The sequence below is a fragment of the Seriola dumerili genome, unplaced genomic scaffold (genome assembly GCF_002260705.1).
Source record: "Seriola dumerili isolate Sdu_G_001 unplaced genomic scaffold, Sdu_1.0 BDQW01000415.1, whole genome shotgun sequence".
In the NCBI taxonomy this organism is placed as follows: domain Eukaryota; kingdom Metazoa; phylum Chordata; class Actinopteri; order Carangiformes; family Carangidae; genus Seriola; species Seriola dumerili.
This window is the reverse complement of record NW_019174670.1, coordinates 750,010-768,218: the sequence shown is the minus strand read 5'-3', so window position 1 is coordinate 768,218 and position 18,209 is coordinate 750,010. Positions and strand designations below refer to the sequence as shown.

The window sequence follows — 18,209 nt, the reverse complement described above, 5'->3', positions numbered from 1 at the left end:
CAACTTTGTTTAAAAGCACAGACCTCACGTTTCTATCAGTGGAAGATTCTCAGATCACTGCAGCAATAGTTTATTTTGTAACAGGAATCTTTTCAAATATCTGTGTCACTTTTACCACGTCAAACTTTTTCACAACAAACCCCATAAACTTCCTTTTCAGAAGAAACCAGAGGCGCGTCTTTAACCAAAACTAGTCAAAACAAGAACCTGTGAGTCTTTGATAATTATTTCAAGGAATGAAAAATACGCTTCAATGTTGTTTGGTCAGAATTATGTTTTTATTTTATTGTTTGTATTTTCAGATGTAGTTGTACTGAATGTTGCAAATGTCCAAAGTCTAAACATTATTCATTTTCTATTATGTTGTAAACGTGTGTGAAATGCAGGATGAGTGTCATTTCTTCACAGCACACAGAGCTCGTCCGGCTGTTGCTAATGGAGAAACTTCTCCAACCCACTTGTAGTTCTAACTGCTTTGGTTTTACTTGACAGGACATTATTCACAGCACTGTGAGGACATGACATGAAGGAAAATAAGGGACAAATAACCCTAACCCCGCACTCAGTGCAGGACGCTGCATTTTATGTTCTAATACGGGACAACCCCGTAATAAACGGGACGGCTGCCAGCCCCACCTCGGGTGCAGTAACAAACCCGGAGGTTTGAATCTGACCCGCTGCTGATGTCAGGAAAGTGAAACTTAGGGAAACAGAAACGGAGCCGCAGCGGCTTCGTATAAGAGCGGAGGAGATGCGGGTTCGTCAACAGACACGGACCCGAGATGGGTGTTCAGGGCCTGGCCACTTTGTTGGAAAACTACGGGAAGATCTACCGGGAGGTCCGGTTCATGAAGAGCCGGCTGGTGATCGACGGCTGCAACCTGCTGTACCTGATGTACTTCAACTCAGGTAGGACTCACTGTAAACACAGTATTCTGAGTGCAGTACTACAGTACTACAGTACACTCAGGCATTACTGTACTGCAGTACTGTGGTACTGAAGTATTACTGTGCAGAGGGGAACTTTTGCTTCATTTCTCCCTGTTATGTGACAGAAACATTTTAATTTTCAAGTAATAATCAGATTTTAAAATTTATAACCCTTGAGTTGGAAACCTCGTATATTCTCGACGCCTGGATGACGTCACTTTGAGTTTTCATGAGTAAAAATGTTTTAAGATCTTTATTTCCTGGTGTTAAAGTTAAATTAAAGTCCTGCAGTCACTGTTTACTCCAGCTGATGTTTTTTTATCTTTATTTTTATATTGCATACAGAACAGTCTATTTATTTCAAATTTAACTTATTTATTTTAGATTTTATTTCTATTCTCATTTTAATTTTTATTAAAATTTTCCCCTTGTTGCTGCTTTTCTTTCGTGCCGCTGTGTCATATATATATATTTTAGTTCCTCTACGGGGGATCAATAAATATTCATCTCATCTCATCTTATATTAGAAGGTTTTAAACACAGATGCACGATGATGCAAATGTTTTTGTGGATGTGATGTTGTTAGCTGATAAAAACTGAGCAGATTAATGTACAACCAGTCATCATATTTTATAATCCGTTCATTAAAGGACCTTGAACTTTAGAAAAGTGTGTGTGTGTGTGGAGGAGGGCTCAGTCACACACAGTTTAAACATCATATAAATGGTTGATTACACAGTACACAAGTCAAGTCCATTTTTATTTGTATAGCGCCAATTCACAACATAAGTTATCTCAAGGTATATACTGGTAGGTAAATACTGTAGTTACAGTCAGATCTAAGTCTGTGGACACATCAGTGGAAGCTGCTGCATTAACAGATTATGAACATCAATCTAATAAAACAGCTGGAATAATAATATAAACTGTGTCCTTATGGAAAAAGTCATAATCATATTGATTAATAGATACCTAAAATGTCCCCATCAGCTTACAGCTACATTATAATGTCAGTGGGAGGAGGAGGGTGTTGAAATTATGATGTATATTGTAATTGATAGACTTTATACACCATCCCCCACACACATAGCAAAACTGTGACTACTCCAGTCCCTCCCTTTCTCTGAGAGAAGAGATGCTAAATATATCTGGACATTAACTGCTTAGGAATTCCTTTTATCATTTTATATGTAATAATATACAACAGTTTCATGGCCTGTCATTTCATGACAAACTAGAACGGTCTGCAGTAGAGCACACACCTCCACCAAGACCAAACTAAACTAAAATATCTTGCAATGGTAAGATTAGCACCAAAGTTTATTGAGTTCTTCCCTGACCCCTCCCCCATCCCTCCAACAGGTGTGGTGAAACTCAGTTCAGTACTTTTTGTGTAACTCTGCAGATAGACCAGCAGACACAGGTGAAAACAAACCTCCCTGACTGAGGTAATGAAGCCAATAAAAGGTCTTGAGTTTTTTTTGTTTTGGTTGATTTGTCAGGTCTGGACGAGAATCACGGTGGGGAGTACGCCGCCTTTGAGGAGCAGATTGAGAAGTTTGTCTCGGCCCTCAGGGACTGCGGGATCATGCCATACGTGGTACTGGACGGAGGCACTGATTCCACCGACAAGAAGCTTGATACTCTGCTGCAAAGAGCTGAGAGTCGGATCAAGAAAGCCCATCAGGCAGCAGTGGAAGGGAGGAAGCAGCACATCCTGCCACTGCTCACCAAGATGGTGTTCAAACAGACCCTGGCCCGGCTGGAGGTCCCGGTGGCACAGTGTTATGGAGAGGCCGACCAGCAGATCGCCGCCCTGGCCAACGAGTGGAAGTGCCCGGTGCTATCCAACGACAGCGACTTCTACATCTTTGATCTCCCTGCGGGGCTGCTGCCCATCTCTCATTTCAGGTGGGAGGCGGTGGAGCAGAGCGGCTCGCAGCGCTACATCCCCTGTAAGAGCTACAAAACCTCCAGCTTCTGCATTGTCTTCAACGTCCAGCCCAAGCTCCTGCCCACCTTAGCCGCCTTGGCCGGGAACGACTACGTGAAGCTGAGGAGGATGGAGACGCCCATCAACTGGGCTCAATTTGACACCACAGGCAGTGAGACACAAAGCCGCCTGGAGGGGCTGCTCTGCTGGTTGAAGGGCTTCACGACGCCTGAGGAGGCGCTGGAGGCGGCGGTGGGGCTGATGGAAGGACTGAACACGAAAAGAAAGGCAGAGGTGAAGAACAGCTTGAATCTGGGGATGGAGGAGTACAAGCTGCCTCCCACCTACCTCAGCAGGTTCTTCATCCACGGGATAGCACCCCCGCTCCCAGTGGTGGAAAAGGTAATTCAATCCTTTACTTTGGAAGGTTTGTTTGCGGCCCATGTCCCTTCATTGACGTCCGGTCTGAATGTCTTTGTAGATCTAGAAGTAACAGAGTAAATCTGCTCAGGTGTTCTGTGCTGTCCTCCTGCAGGTGGCGGTTCCTATCCCGGACTGGATCCGGCTGCCTCTGATGCAGGTCCGGCTGACCGCAGACGTCCTGGACGTGCTGCAGCTGCAGAGGATGAGCCTCGGCGTCTGCGTGGATCACAAAGACACGCCCACCGCTAACCTGACCTCCAGGCCGCTGCGCCAGGTGATGTACGGGCTGCTGCTGGGCGGAGGAACGCCGCTGCAGGTGGAGGAGAGAGACAGAGAGGGCCTCCAGATGAAATTCAACCTGGTCCCACCGGCCTTCAGAGGGGTCGCTCAGCGGCTGGTGCTCAACTCTCTGAATAAGGTGACGCTTTTACCAGTGCATCATTATATATCGATGATTCCCGCCTTTTTCAAATGCGTTTAAAACACAACACGGGACTGTGGTGGAAGGATGTGCCGACTAACCGCTGCCATCACTTATAACAAAAGGTTAATAGAACCAAATTTATCTAATGATGAACTGATACAACCTGGTCACTACACTCAGACTGCTGCTGCCGACTTTAGTATCAAACTTCAAAAAAACAACAAAACATAGCAAACAGCTTCCGGTCCAATGAAGCTAATGCTGCATCCACGTCAAGGTTATCGTAATTACAACTTCCCGGCTTGTAAACAGCCTTTTTTCGACCCTGCATTTACGTAGTATTGGAATAATTCACGTGAACGATCCCTCAAGTCGGAACGAGTTGTTGACGTCAGATACGCAGGAACATGGCGGACGGATGTAAACGTTTGGTTCATGGTGAGAAACTTTTTGATTGATGGTGCAAATTGACGTCGTGCAGTTTCTTTCTTGCTAACAGTTTTTCATTTGGTATTAGGTTGCAGTTGTCGTCCATGTAGCGTGACATGGGTCAGTTACATTAGTTATTTATAAGCAGTAACAAACACACTGGAAAAAGCATCAACATGTTGTTTTGACTACAGCTCACCTTCTCTGTCGCCTCCATGTTGTTTACTCATTAAAAGCACATGATCACGCTGAACGTGAAACCAGACTTTTCCTTGTCTGACTCCGCTCTTCTTTACAAACATCTCACATCGATGTAATTAAACCCTGATTTAATGGATATGATGTCACATCGTTAATGTAACGGTATTCTTAACTTTCGTCGTGAACGCTGGTGAGTCGAGTCGTTAACGTGGGAACTTTTCCATCTCTGCCGAGCACGTGACTCGAGCACGACGTCACACAGGAAATGCAAACACTCAAACTTAACAGATGCCGCAGAAAGAAGCTGATACAGCCAATTGTAGCTAATAAGGGCTGCAAGTAATGATTATTCTGCCAATAATCTTTTAATAATTGATTTGTCTATAAAATATATATAGATAATTATTGATTAATCATTGCAGCTCTGTAGTTAATGCAGCCTAACCGTTTAACTTTGAGCAGCCAATGAACTATTTTTCCTTTTTTGCACGAAAAACATTTATAGATATTTATACACTTTTGTATTTGTAATATACTTTCATTTTGTTAGATTCACATTTTAGACCAAACGTTTGTGTCTCATTCCTTCATCTGTTTCACTCTGACTGGTTTTAGTGGAAGTTTAGTTCACCTTTACCCTCTCTCCTGGTGTCGCTGTAGGCGGAGCTCTCCGAGCGTCTGCAGCTGCTGCTGGACAGTCTGCAGGTGACCGAGGCGTGTCTGAGCCGCCTGCCGCCTCAGCTGCGCCTCCCGGTGGCCGTCATCTGCTTCTGGTTGCAGAGCGCTCGGCCTCGGCCAGACGAGAAGCTGCTGAAGGCGCTGCTGCTGGGGCTGAGCGTCAGAGATCCTCTGAGACACACAACAGGTAAAAACACTAACACAACATGATGCTGCAGCAACAGCTGTGACACTTTGACGTCTGATTAGTGACTGTGTTTCACTTATCTACTGCAGAATGTTCCTGTTTATTCTTATGAATACAAATAGAACAATATAACGAGCAACTAACACTTTCTCCATTTTCCTTATAATTACCAAACTCTTTGTAATAAACAGTCAAATATCAGTTGATCTTCAGGAAATGATGAGGAAATTTTCCAGGGAATTAACTGGATCAAAGTTATATCTGTTTTTCTAATTGATTAATCAACTAATCGTTCAAGCTCTATTATTTCTATTCTATTTCTATTATTTTCAATGAAAGAAAACTGTGTGTGTGTGTGTGCTGCAGCACTGCAGACTGAGGATCACCGCTGTAAACGACATCTGGACCTGACGGCGGTTCATGCCTTTAACCAGTGGCAGGTCTGCATGAAGGACAGCATCCACCTGAACCAGCTGCTGGGCTTCCCTCTACCTGAGCCTCAGGTGTCACGGTGAGACTCCACCAAACCCAGATCATGGCTGTGTGGGAACCCATGTTTAACAAAGCCCCTCCCCTCCCAGCTTTCCCGCTCTGACACTCCCGCTCTGAACACAGGGTTCAACAGCATTGATCTGTCACCTTCAACATAGTCCAATATCTATAAAGGGACAGATCCTTATTTTACTACCTGTGTCGGCCACTTGAGTTTAAGTTTAACTTACAGTCAAATCCAAGAAATGAAAGACAAACCAGTCATAAGGCCTCGAAACCATAGACTGTATTTTAGATAACGCTAATGCTCACTACGTTATCTGTTGCTCTTTTATATCGTAAAAACTACGGCCAAATGTAAAAAGAACACAAACCTTTTTATGTCGCTTTTTCTTTCTTCATACTCTCTCGTTTAGTCCAAGGTCAAAGGTCAGGTCAGGTCGGGCCTCTTGTGTCGAAGCTCAAACTGTTGCTCAAGGTGTTTGCTGTTCATGTTTTTGTTTTGTCTTCTTGCAGCAAGTTTCTGCAGCTTGTCGGCCACCGTAGACTTCTATGTGAAACCATGGCTCAAAAGTTAAAACTGAAATAAAACTTGTGTTTCATTGTGTAATAATTTTATTATTATTATTATAATTATTACTATTCAACAGTTTCTGGAGAGAAAACAGCATCAGACTGATACAATCTTGTTCTGGGTTGATCAGATATAAGCTTGGAGCGGAAATTCAAACTATGTCTAGTGTTGTATTGTTGTTATGTTTTGACATGAACAAGAAATCATAACCATGGCCACTTAGGACACAGGAAGTCTATACCATTACTCACCACTGGCGCTTCCTGTAATGCGTCATCTTTTGTTATAGTGTCTTTGATTTAATGTAAGGTCAGAGGAGTTTCTGTGACATTACTGACCACAGCAGGTTAGAGAAAATATTGAAGACCTTTGGACCAAAGCTTTTTGAGACGTTCAGGTTAACAACAAGGTGAAAATCTCTTCTTGTCTTTCTGATGCTGTCCAGGTTGTATCAGGGGGTGCTGGTCCACGAGCTGGTCCACAGGATGAGGACTACAGGAAAAGTGAAGGCCTTCCTGAAGAGCGACCGCTCCAGCGTGAGGCAGTACCGAACCATGCTGACCGTCGTCCACCAGTTTCATGCTCAGAGAGTGTCGACGCCCTCAGAGAGCCACAATGAAGCGGCGGCGCCGCGGCAGCGGCGGCCTCTGGACGACCTGACTGCCAACCTGCAGCAGCTGTTCCTGCAGTACGATGACGAGGAAGCTGCGACTGAAATCAACAGCGCCGTCAGAGCGCAGCAGGAGCTACATCTGGACGAACTGGTGTCAGTGAAAACTCGGTACAGAACCAAGGAGAGAAACAACCGGAGTCACAACCTGGAACTGGCCCGCAAGGAAGAGAGCAGGGGCTGGGACCTGCTCTGAGGACTGAGGGACAGTGTCTCTTCTACCAGCAGTTTCATAAAGAACAAACGGGACAGAAACAAACCAAAACAGGGATCAAGGGCTAAAAGAATTTAAATACTGGCACATGTTCAAATGAGGAGGCAGATCCACCAGCTCTGTTCTGGTGGAGGAGAATTTCCTCTGATGATCTCAGCTTGAAGATACTGGAGAGTTTTTTTGTTTGTTCTCTTCTGGCTTTTACATTTTATTTTCTTTCCTGTTTTTATGATGATTTATCATCAGCTGAACATTCTGGTTTGGAAGTGTATTTATATTTGCCTGTTCTATTTATAGCAGCACTTTTGTACTTGAAAAACAACACTGTTCACTTTTAAACATTTTTATCTTTTGTACAACTAAAGAGGACTGTTAGATGTGACTGCAGCTGTTTTCAAGTCAAGAAAGGAACTTTTTTAGAATTTTCTCCACTAATCAGTGATGACTGTTTTAGTTAAACTTATTTGCACTTAATGAGAAAATGGGAATATAGAATTACAAGTAAGGAAATGTTAAATCTGTTTTGTGGTGTCAAATTATTTTTAATGTTAATGTTCAACAAATGAATAAATGTTGCTCTCTTGCTTTAACTGCCTCAGTGAATATATTTAAATATCAACAGTGAAAATATGAATAAAAACAAGGTGAGATTCTTTAAAAGATTTATAAAATTTTAATATACATTTGATTCTCAGCCACACACACACACACACGAACACACGGACACACACACACACACACACACACACACACACACACACACATAAATAAAAGTGAATATAAAGAGTGGGTCAGTGGTGTGACTGGTGTTTGGTCTCAGAGCAGCAGCTGCTCTCTGCTCTGCAGCTGCAGCAGACGAACTTGAGCTGAGAGTAAAAACAGCTGCAGCGTTGGAGAAAGGAGCTTTACCAACAGTATTTCACAAAGCTCTGTAGTCTGACAAAACAAAGACGCCAACATCATGAAAAGGTAAAATGATGAATTATTCTTTAATATAAAGATTTTTTATTGTCACAGACTTGATACAAACCTTTTTTTTAATGTTTGCAGAGTTGTTTTTAATAAATTGTCATTGATTGGTTGGGATTTTAAAAATAATCAGCAGATTAATTGATCATGACAAAATGTAATGGTGTAAATCTGAATATTCAAGCTACAATTATATTTAAACATATTAGTGGGTTCTCTGAGGGACTCAGAGTTTCACTGTCAGTTAATCTTCAGATCATTTTCTAAATGTAAATTATTGGAAACTGTGCAGGGTGATACCTTGCTGTGCAAAACCTGATCAATTTGTAAATATTATCTTTAAAATGCTTCAACTTCTTGTTTTTTTATTGAAGTTTCTCGCTGAGAACAGTTTTGCTAACTAACCATTATTTTCATTATTCACTGATGTGACGACTATTTTCCTGATTAGTCAATTAATCGTCAGTGACACTCTCTTAAAGCTCCATGCGACATCTTTCGAATATTAAATAGAAGCAGCAAATCTTCATATGTAATGATCTGAAAATGACAAACAGATACAAGTTGCTCCATCGGTCGATCAATCAACTGTTTCAGCTGCACTTCAGACTCAGGTGAGGGACGGGATCTGCTTTGTGAAATACTGTCCAAACCACTCAGCAGTAAAAAGAAGAAGAGCTGCCACCAGTCATGCTCGGCCCCGACACACAGCAGATTCAGAAAGCAGTTTATAGAGTAAGTTTAGACGAGACACCAACCGTCACTTATTTTACAGAGTCAAATGTACAAGTTCACACAAACCAGTGTGAACGTCGATGATGAGAAGAGGAATGAAGAACTGAGGATTTCAATCAGGTGGAAAAGAGACTTCAAAAACAGGTGAGAGAGTGGACACGGGACAAAATGGAGGTCATGTGATCTGCTGCCTTTTACACAACACGGGTCCAGGAGAGCAGAACCAGGAGCATCAGACCGTCACACAGGTCAGAAACAAACCTTAAGTTCAGACACATTTTCTGAACCAAAGCTGAAGCAATCGATTATTTTCATCGTTTAATCTGGTAATTATGTTCTCCATTACTTTCTTGGTTTATGAAATGTATTCTCACAGAAAACTAAAGAAAACAAAGTATTCACGTTTTTGACTCCAAGCAATGAATCAATTATCAAAACAGCTGCTGATTAGTTTTCTGCTGATCAACTAATCAATGAATCACTGCAGCTCTCACCCAGACCACTTCACCTCAAGACTCAAGAAAACCCAGTTCCCTTTGTTCAGCACTTAGAAACACCACGACCTGGATGACTGACAATCTTCAGACATACATTTATACCGGAGTGGAACGACAATTTAATGCACCACATCTGCTGTAAATGTAAGAACAGAAGGTCCAAGTCAGGTAATGCAGGTAAACCTGCACAAACAGGGAGTGAACACAGCACATAGGTATAAACAAAAGTAGATTTTTAAATCTGGCGTCTGACTGGAGCTAAAAACAACAGAAACAGTTTAACTCCTCCCTCCTCTCCACTGTCTCTGTATCAAACCAGGAGCTGGATCAGAATCTGCTTTAAGACCATTCAGACCAAGCATCAACCTCCAGCGCTGAAAAACTAAAAGCTGCAGTTCCTCTAACGACCACTAGAGTCTGGCTCCAACAGTGAGTCAGTCCCCATAGACTCCCATGTTCAAATGTCCAACTTTACAGCAGAAATAAACATGTTTACAGCCTGGTACAAAAACTGTTTTGGTCTCTACAGCTAATTTCCTCCTTCATGACACCTGTTTATATAACTCACCTGTTTACATTTTATTAAGGACTACAGTTATGGAGGATTGAGGGCGTGGCCTCTTTGAGTGACAGGTGGGCGAGCGAATGCTTCTTTGACCATTTCTGGATTAGCTGGGAGTTAGGGGGCGGGGGTCAGACATGCCAAGATGGCGACGGTGGAGCAGCTCACTTTGAGCTTTAGAAATCTGTGGGTGACGTCACAGAGGCGACGTCCATCTTTATTTACAGTCTGTCTCTCATTCGTTGGAGTGGAGGCTCTTTGTTGAACTAGGCTCAGAAACAGAGGAGCTGAGGCTGTGACTTCCTGTATGAGTTGTGGCGTCTGATAAACCTGCCTCACCTGTTCCTGAATCACCACAGCTTTGTTTTTAGTCTGAACTCCTGCTCAAGATCCTCTTTAAATAAACTCACGTTGCTCCTTTCGTTTTCTTGGACTCATTTAACTGGTCTGTTTGATTCTGAGCTGTAGCTGATGTTGGACTTTACTCTGTCTGTGATACGGGACTGTGTGAAGGCGCCTCAGTTTTCCTGCTGGGTGTCAGTCTACCAACATCAGCGTGTTTCCAGATCACAGAGCAGAAATGAAAGATGGAAAAGCTACAAAACAAGACTAATATCTCTGCTGACATTTGCTCATTTAGAAATAAAATCTCATGTTTAATTCTTTAATCTTTTACAGTTAAAAGCTGCAAGTTACAAATCAAAACCTGGAGAAAGTAAAAGAACACCTGGACTCTGCTGCTGCTTCCCATCAGGTACGTCTTCTGATATTTCGTACTGACACACAGTAAATATATTGTTGAAGACGATGACGACCGTCTTTGTTCAAACAATGAATTTTGGAAACAGGAAGCAGAGTGAAGGTGTTTTCCTCTTCCCCCGTGGTCATGTCTAAATGTGCCTTTTGGAAATAAATAAAAAAAAAAAATCTACAAATAAAACTTTCAACAACAAGACCAAGGCCAAGTAAACTACATTTCCCACAAAGCACCATGACTTATTTATATTGATTAAAAGTGGAGGTAAATCTGAGACAGAGATGTGACAGGAAATAAAAATGGAAAATAAAACTTGGGGAGATTGATTGAAAACTGAGTGAAGTGCTGAAGCAGATGAAGCAGAGAAGCCATCCATCAGTAAAGGGCTTCTTCCTCCTCCGCTCAGGTGGAGGTGATTCAAACGATGGATGACTTCTCTAAGGCACAGGATGAGGAGCGGTGTCACTGAACGGTCTGTGTCTGGACCCAGGTCCACAACGAGCGTCAGGAAGTTTCAAACAGCAGCTCTGTTCATATAAACCAGTGTGTGAAGGATGAAGCTTGAAGCCCATGGACCACAGGAACCAGCACGTCGTGGAGGTGTGACGCTACATTATTTATTTATTTGGTCTGAACTGCTGCTCTGTCTTAACATAATTAACCTTTAAGCTTTTATTTAGTTTATTTTATTTAGTACGATATTTTCTCCTCATTGAGAAATTCAAAATGTTTTTACAGGAAACTTTGTTATTTCATAAAATCACTGTGTCAGATACTTTAATGTGTGGTCTGACACCGAGTCGCAGCCCGTCACTGAATGAAGTTTACTCTTAAAATTTAAACTTGAACGTTAGTTGTTGCTGTTTAGTCACAAATGTTTCACTTTATAAAGACAGATGTTTAGGAGCGTCTTTTGAAAAACGCAAGATGAAAAAAAGATGAAAATAACTTTATATTTAAATTAGGTGCCGAAATAATGTTGTTGAACGCTGCAGAGAAGATGAAATTAAAGCTGCACTGTTTCTTTAAATGACTGTCATTATGTAAATATTTCACTGCATAAATCTTTACATTTACTTTCAGCAGGATCAAAGGAACCAGGTGAACAGTTTCCTCTCATGGTTTGTACCGTCACACCTCCGCCCTGTGCTGGAAACTGCGACATGTCGTCCGGCGCATTGAGAAGCAACAACAGTGGTGGACAGATTTAAAACAGACGACTGGAGGAAAATTGCACACGTCTCTAGTGTTTGATTGGTCAGAGGGTTTTCTTAACGTACATCCTAAACAACGAGCCAGTTGGCGTCGGGAAGGCGTGGTCGGTCCGTGGCGGTTTCCCCAAAGCTCCTGTCAGGAGTCTCCTCTGAGTGTAGCGGGGGCACCGGCTAAAAGGCGTCGGCGCTGAGATCTCCCAGCAGCCATCTCTTCCTCCCAGCTCAATCAAAGTCCAGTTCGCTATCTTGCCCCCCAACCCTCCCCCCGACACCGGGAGTGCCCTCCAGTCCCAGACCAGAGTCTCTCCCCCCGTCTGAGGATCTCACAGGAAAATCCCACAAGTCCTTGCAGTCTTCTTTAGTCAGTGCCATCAGGTGTGAGATCCTAAAACCATCATGTTCCCATCACCTTCATCCGCCTCCTCGTCTTCCTCAGATCCTTCAGCCCAGGCAGTGGGGGTGTAGGAGGGTATGGGGGGGTCATACCTCATGGAAGCAGTCAGTGGGCGGGGTCCGCTCTATTCCCCTCCACCTCTCCACCTTCTTAATAGCCTCAGACACGATGCAGACCGAGGAGGTGAGGCTCACCAGGAACAGCAGGTCTGCACCAGAGACAAACACTGAGACTGGGTCGCTCTGTCACACTTATCAGATACAACATACTGTATATATATTTACAGTATGTATATACCATATATATCAAATATACCCTACATATATCTCCTCTGTAGAATATCACTGACGGTTCACACACACACACACACACACACACACACAAGAGATATGTCAGCACACACGGCGAGGTACAATGCTCTTCCTCCGCACACGTGCTAACACGCTAACAAACTGCAGCTGTTTAACAATCCTCCAGTTTCATTTCTAGCTGTTTCCAGCTGTTGATGTTGAGCAGGTTTTCTCTTACCAAAGATGCTGAGGCTCTCCGTCTGGAAGACGTTCTGCAGAGGAGGGAAGTAGATGACGAGGAGCTGACCCATGATGGACGCCAGGACGGCGTAACAGAACGTCTTGTTACTGCACAGCCCCATCTCATGGACCATCCGAGTCTGAGAGGCAACGACACGACATCAGTCAGTCAGTCAATCAATCAATCAATCAATCAATCAATCAATCAATCAATCAATGACAGCCCATCTCATGGCCCATCCGAGTCTGAGAGGCAACATTAACATCAGTCACACACACATCTCTTTATTTACAATGTTTTTATATTTCATATTTTTGAGTATATATTTTAAAATATACAACAGTCATAAATATAACAGTAATAGAAATAATTGTCATAAATATAACAGTTCTATAAATTGAACATATAATCAATGACTTATTACTGGTTTTCTGTTTAACTCGTCTGTTGACTGACAAAGTGTTTAAACTTTCTCTCAGGCTGCTGCAGCAGAAAGAAGAAGAAGTTCACCTGAGAGCGAGAGCTCAGAGCGTTGAACATGTCGAAGAAGACGAAGCAGGTGAAGGTCATGGTGGTGTCTCGAGGAGTGATCACGTTGTCCTGCAACTGAAGCACAAACAACAACAAACACATTCAAGTCCAGACAGGTGACTGAGCTGTTTCCAGGAACCAGGGTCTAAATTTTGTTCCGGGGTAATTGATCGACCCCCAAAAAAAGTGTTTGGTCGGGGGGGTTGTACTTTCCAAAGGTTCAGGAACTTTGGGGGGTGTGGTCTGCTGTGCTTAACATTTCTGATTGGTCGAGTGCTCACTGCATTTTATTTCACCCACTATGTTTAAAAGTCCACAGCGAGCGAGCGATTTGTCCCGTTACGTCCTCCAAGTGAACAATGTAATGTCAAGTAAAACCAAACCAGTTGTACCCTAGCCATAATCTTCCTGGGATAGTCCGAGACATTCAGATTCAGTTTCACAAAGACGTTCTGTGATTTCATTTTTATCTTTGCTTTAATTTCAGAAGAACCGAGACATTAAACTGTAAATTTCTATAAAGGTGGAGCTGTGTATAAATATGAAAACTCTCAGGATATACAGCAAACCGTCACATCAAGATTCATCTACAGAACAGTTTCCACTTCTCTTCCTCCTACTCAGTACAGTATAATCCAGGTTGTCATGCCGACGAGATCCCTGTAAACTTTCTGAATGTCGCTGCATCGTTCAAACCGTTTTCTTTTTCCCTCAAGCACATGAGGCGCCCCGGCTGTGTGCCCCTCTCTCTCCCTTCTCCTCCTCCCTCCTCCAGAGCTGCAGAGTCTGGACCTGCAGCTGTAAACCAGCTACTGCCCCATGATTCTGTTATGATAATTATTAATGTTATTAGCTGCCATTACTATTGTTATCAGTAGGAGCACTACAGTTGCCACTACATGACTATCACTGTTACTGCTGCTACTGTCACTATTATTAATATTGTTATCACTGTACGTTCTTGTTCTTTTCCTCTGCGCTCTCTCTCTCTCTCTCTCTAACCCAACCTGTTGAGTCCGGTTCTGCTCGAGGTTAAAAGAAAGTCTTTCCTTGTGTCTGTCGTCTAATGCTGCTCTTGGTGGGAGCTGTTGTGTCTCTGTAAATAATATTATAAAGAGAAGGTCTCGACCTGCTCTGCTTGGAAAGAGCCTTGAGATAACTTATGTTGTGAACCGGTGCTATACAAATAAAAATTGACTTGACTTCCTCTTCTTTGTCGACTCTTCAAAATGATTCATCACTTTTTAATCACATGTCAATGAAAGAAAAACACAGACGTGTTTTCTACAGACAAACAGACGTGACCCACCTCCCTCCAGAAGACGAACAGAGTCCCACAGACGATGATGAGAGCCGACACCAGGACCTTGATGATCAGGCTGCGGGTGATGATGCTGTCTCTCACGTTACGAGGAGGTTTTCGGATCACGTCCCGGTCGACAGGCTCCACCCCCAAACTACAACACAACACTCACTGTCACACACCTGAATCTTTCATGTGTAAAATCTTAAATCTAATGCAGGAGTCAGGATTTTAGAAATATTAAAGTCATTAGTAGAAATATTGACACCCACAGAGACGCTTTTTTAAATCATTTGCTTTTTCGGATTTTATTTATTTATTTATTGATGTTCCGTTATATTTTCTATATGTTTTATTTCAAGAACATTCCTTAGAAAATTAAAACCATTCATAAATTCAACTGCCTTCACTCTGATTAAAATGTTTTTAATGAAATTGGCACCAGCTGACATGAAACTGATCACATTAAGCATCACTTTCTACACGGCCTGGAATTTATAATAATAATAATTTTTTATTCTGTTATTTCCTCAGCCTGAAAGTCGACCACTTTAAATACACTGCAGTTACTGGATCAGCTGTTTTTGTTTTTTAACTTATCAGTCTGTTTTGCACTACAGTTCCCATGATGCCCCTGTACCTCTGAGCCGGGGGTCCATCCATGATGATGTTGATCCACAGGATCTGCATGGCGTTCAGCGGGTTGGGGAAGTTCATCAGCGTCGCCAGGGAGATGAGTGTCAGTGCTGCGATACTCCTGGAGCCCAGCAGAGAGAGACAGAGGTGGAGAGACAGTGAGACAGACTGGACACCAACATCAGTAGGACGACACACATCACAGAGACCGTCCACTCACGTGCTCAGCTGGAAGCGAACAAAGTTCTTGATGTTGTTATAAATTCCTTTTCCCTCCTCGATGGCCGACCTGGAGAATAAACAGCAAACTTTATACTCTCATGTAAACCAGCTTGTCTGTTCAAATAAAGGATATTATTTAGATTGTTTTTACCAGTGTAAATATATATCTGTCAGTTTGATTGTTAAATACATGAAAGATTTAAATTTTGATAATAATTTTAATAATATGAATTTAAAGGATGAATTTTCATTTATTTCAATATTCAAGTATTCTCATTACCTTATGAATTAATTACTTGATTACTTGCAATATATATATACAGTATATATGTGTTTACCGTAAAAACAGAAATACGGGGGTCCGTGTCCAATTGGAAACACAAGCGCTGGTGAGGTGAGCCAGTAGTGAAACAATGCTCGAATAATGACGCCAACAACAAGCCCATCGCTGATATCTACATTATTTAACTTTAAGGGGCGTCGTATAGCTCAGTTGGTTGGGCATCCGCCCCATGTGCAGAGGCTAAGGTCCTCACTGCAGTTGCCCCTGGTTCGAGTCCCACATCGGACAATGTCATTCCCCCTCTCTCTGCCTCCCCATTTCCTGTCTCTCTCTACTGCACTATCAATAAAGGCACAAAAAGCCCCAAAAAAAAAAAACTTTAAATAATTTAACTTTAAAAGCAAATTAAAGCTCCTCCAGTCTAAAGGTCTCTGTCCATGTGTAGTGTGATTATAGATCAGCTCTAGCTTCTATATTAATACTGTGAAAGTATCAAAGCCTCAGTCCACAGAGAAATGCACACAGCCTGTATTCAGAAACTGAGCCTTAAAACCAGCCGTCAGGACTTCTGGAACTTTGTGATGTCACAACAAAGCCGTCCTGATTTTTATTCCATGATAACTTTGCTGTTTGTGTTTAGGAAGATGTCTGACACACAAAAAACCCTAAATTAATAACCTGATTAACTTATTGAGTTGATGAGTCTTGTTTCAGCACTGATTAGCTTCATTAGCAAAGCAGCTGTGTACATCAGCTTTTAGTTTTCTATCTGAAATTTATTTACATGCTGATTGGCTGATTGAAAGGAGCAGGTGCTATTTCCGTTCTCACTTCTTACACTTTGGTTTTCACTGACCAGAGACCAGAGAGACCCCGCCCCCCCAGTGTTTGACTCACATGATGGTCTGGAAGTCGTCGTCCACCAGGATCATGTCAGCCGCCTCTTTGCAGACGTCGGTGCCCGTCTGGCCCATGGCCACGCCGATGTCAGCGGCTTTCAGAGCCACGGCATCGTTCACGCCGTCACCTGTCATGGCCACCACAGCACCGATGTTCTGGAGAGACTGAACAACGACAAGGAGCATCATCCCCAGATGTCCTTGCATTCATGTTGCCATGGAAACCTAACCCTGAACCTAATATTCAACAGTTTTTACTTCTTCCATCTGTGTTTTGTTTCTTTATGTTAACCAAACAGCTGGTATGTAAAATACCAATAATTATACTCATAATAATACTGATACTACAGTTCATCATGCTCACCTTCACAATCTTCAGCTTGTGTCTAGGACTGGCTCGATAAAACACTGCTATCTGCAGAGAGAGAGAGACAAAGAGACAGAGACAGACAGACAGAGAGAGACAGACAGACAGGCAGAGAGAGACACACAGAGAGAGACAGAGACAGACAGAGAGACAGGCAGAGACAGAGAGAGAGAGAGAGAGAGAAAGAGAGTGAGAGACAGAGAGAGACAGACAGACAGAGAGACAGGCACAGACAGGGAGAGACAGAGAGAGACAGAGAGAGACAGACAGACAGAGAGACAGGCAGAGACAGGGAGAGACAGAGAGAGACAGACAGAGACAGAGAGAGACAGACAGAGAGACAGGCAGAGACAGAGACAGACAGAGACAGCAGAGAAGAGAGAGAAAGAGAGTGAGAGACAGAGAGAGACAGACAGACAGACAGACAGACAGACAGACAGAGAGAGAGAGCCAGACAAAGAGAGAGAGAGAGAGAGAATCAAAGTGAATCAGACGTCTCACAGCAACTGGTTATTTTCAGAAACCTATTTTTATTGGAGGTTTGAGATAAACTGAATAAAGTTCCACTGATCTTCAGGACTGATACTGTGTGGAAACTATATCAGTTGTTTTGAGTCATGTTGTGTTTTTTTCCACACATCTGACTGTAAATACTCAGTGTTCCTGCTGCCTGTTTGAAGCTGTGAAATCAAAACACTGAGTAAACATCCACAGGTTTGATTCTGTCAAGATCAACCAAACATCTTTATGACAATCATCATCCAGGGTCAGAATCAGTTACGGTGGAATTTAAATATCCTGGAGACACTTCTAATGGATCGGTGTCGTGTGTGTGTGTGTGTGTGTGTGTGTGTGTGTGTGTGTGTGTGTGTGTGTGTGTGTGTGTGTTCTCTCACTCTGGGGACGATGTGTGAGAGCTGCTGCAGGTCGAGCTGATCCACCTCTTCTCCAGACAAACACTGACAGCCTTTAGAGTAGAGCCCCAGACGACTGGCTGCAGAGACACAGGAAACAGACTGAAGGTTAAAAGACATTCAAAATAATAAAAAAATAATCATCTTATATTGATTCTGAAAACATCAGTCATCAGAAATCTGCCTTCTGTTTGTGTGTGTTACATATTGTGGTCACAAAGTCAAAGTAAAAGTTTCTTA

At 42.7% G+C, this 18,209-nt stretch overlaps 2 protein-coding genes across 4 annotated transcripts in view; one reads left to right on the top strand and one right to left on the bottom strand.

The window, feature by feature from the left end:
* The first annotated feature begins 718 nt into the window (after positions 1–718).
* Positions 719–7,745, top strand: LOC111233706 (protein asteroid homolog 1-like). 2 transcript variants are annotated; one of them, XM_022761586.1, is made up of 6 exons: positions 719–909; positions 2,433–3,265; positions 3,399–3,704; positions 5,001–5,205; positions 5,572–5,716; positions 6,717–7,745. In XM_022761586.1, the coding sequence occupies exons 1-6, from the start codon at positions 783–785 to the stop codon at positions 7,135–7,137; spliced, it is 2,037 nt and encodes a 678-aa protein (XP_022617307.1). In that variant the 5' UTR covers positions 719–782; the 3' UTR covers positions 7,138–7,745. The 2 variants fall into 2 exon arrangements, with proteins under 2 accessions (XP_022617307.1, XP_022617306.1); XM_022761585.1 differs by having other exon boundaries at positions 3,375–3,704.
* A 2,182-nt stretch (positions 7,746–9,927) lies between these two features.
* The window catches only part of atp2c1 (ATPase secretory pathway Ca2+ transporting 1), a 32,250-nt gene continuing 23,968 nt past the window's right edge, over positions 9,928–18,209 (bottom strand). For both annotated transcript variants that reach the window (XM_022761522.1, XM_022761523.1), the window contains exons 19-27: positions 17,952–18,049; positions 17,053–17,103; positions 16,687–16,853; positions 15,505–15,573; positions 15,289–15,405; positions 14,655–14,802; positions 13,325–13,420; positions 12,812–12,953; positions 9,928–12,491 (exon numbers count right to left, since the gene is read on the bottom strand). In XM_022761522.1, the coding sequence (XP_022617243.1) occupies positions 12,370–12,491; positions 12,812–12,953; positions 13,325–13,420; positions 14,655–14,802; positions 15,289–15,405; positions 15,505–15,573; positions 16,687–16,853; positions 17,053–17,103; positions 17,952–18,049 (1,010 nt within the window). In that variant the 3' untranslated portion in view covers positions 9,928–12,369. The remainder of the gene's footprint in view (positions 12,492–12,811; positions 12,954–13,324; positions 13,421–14,654; positions 14,803–15,288; positions 15,406–15,504; positions 15,574–16,686; positions 16,854–17,052; positions 17,104–17,951; positions 18,050–18,209) is intronic.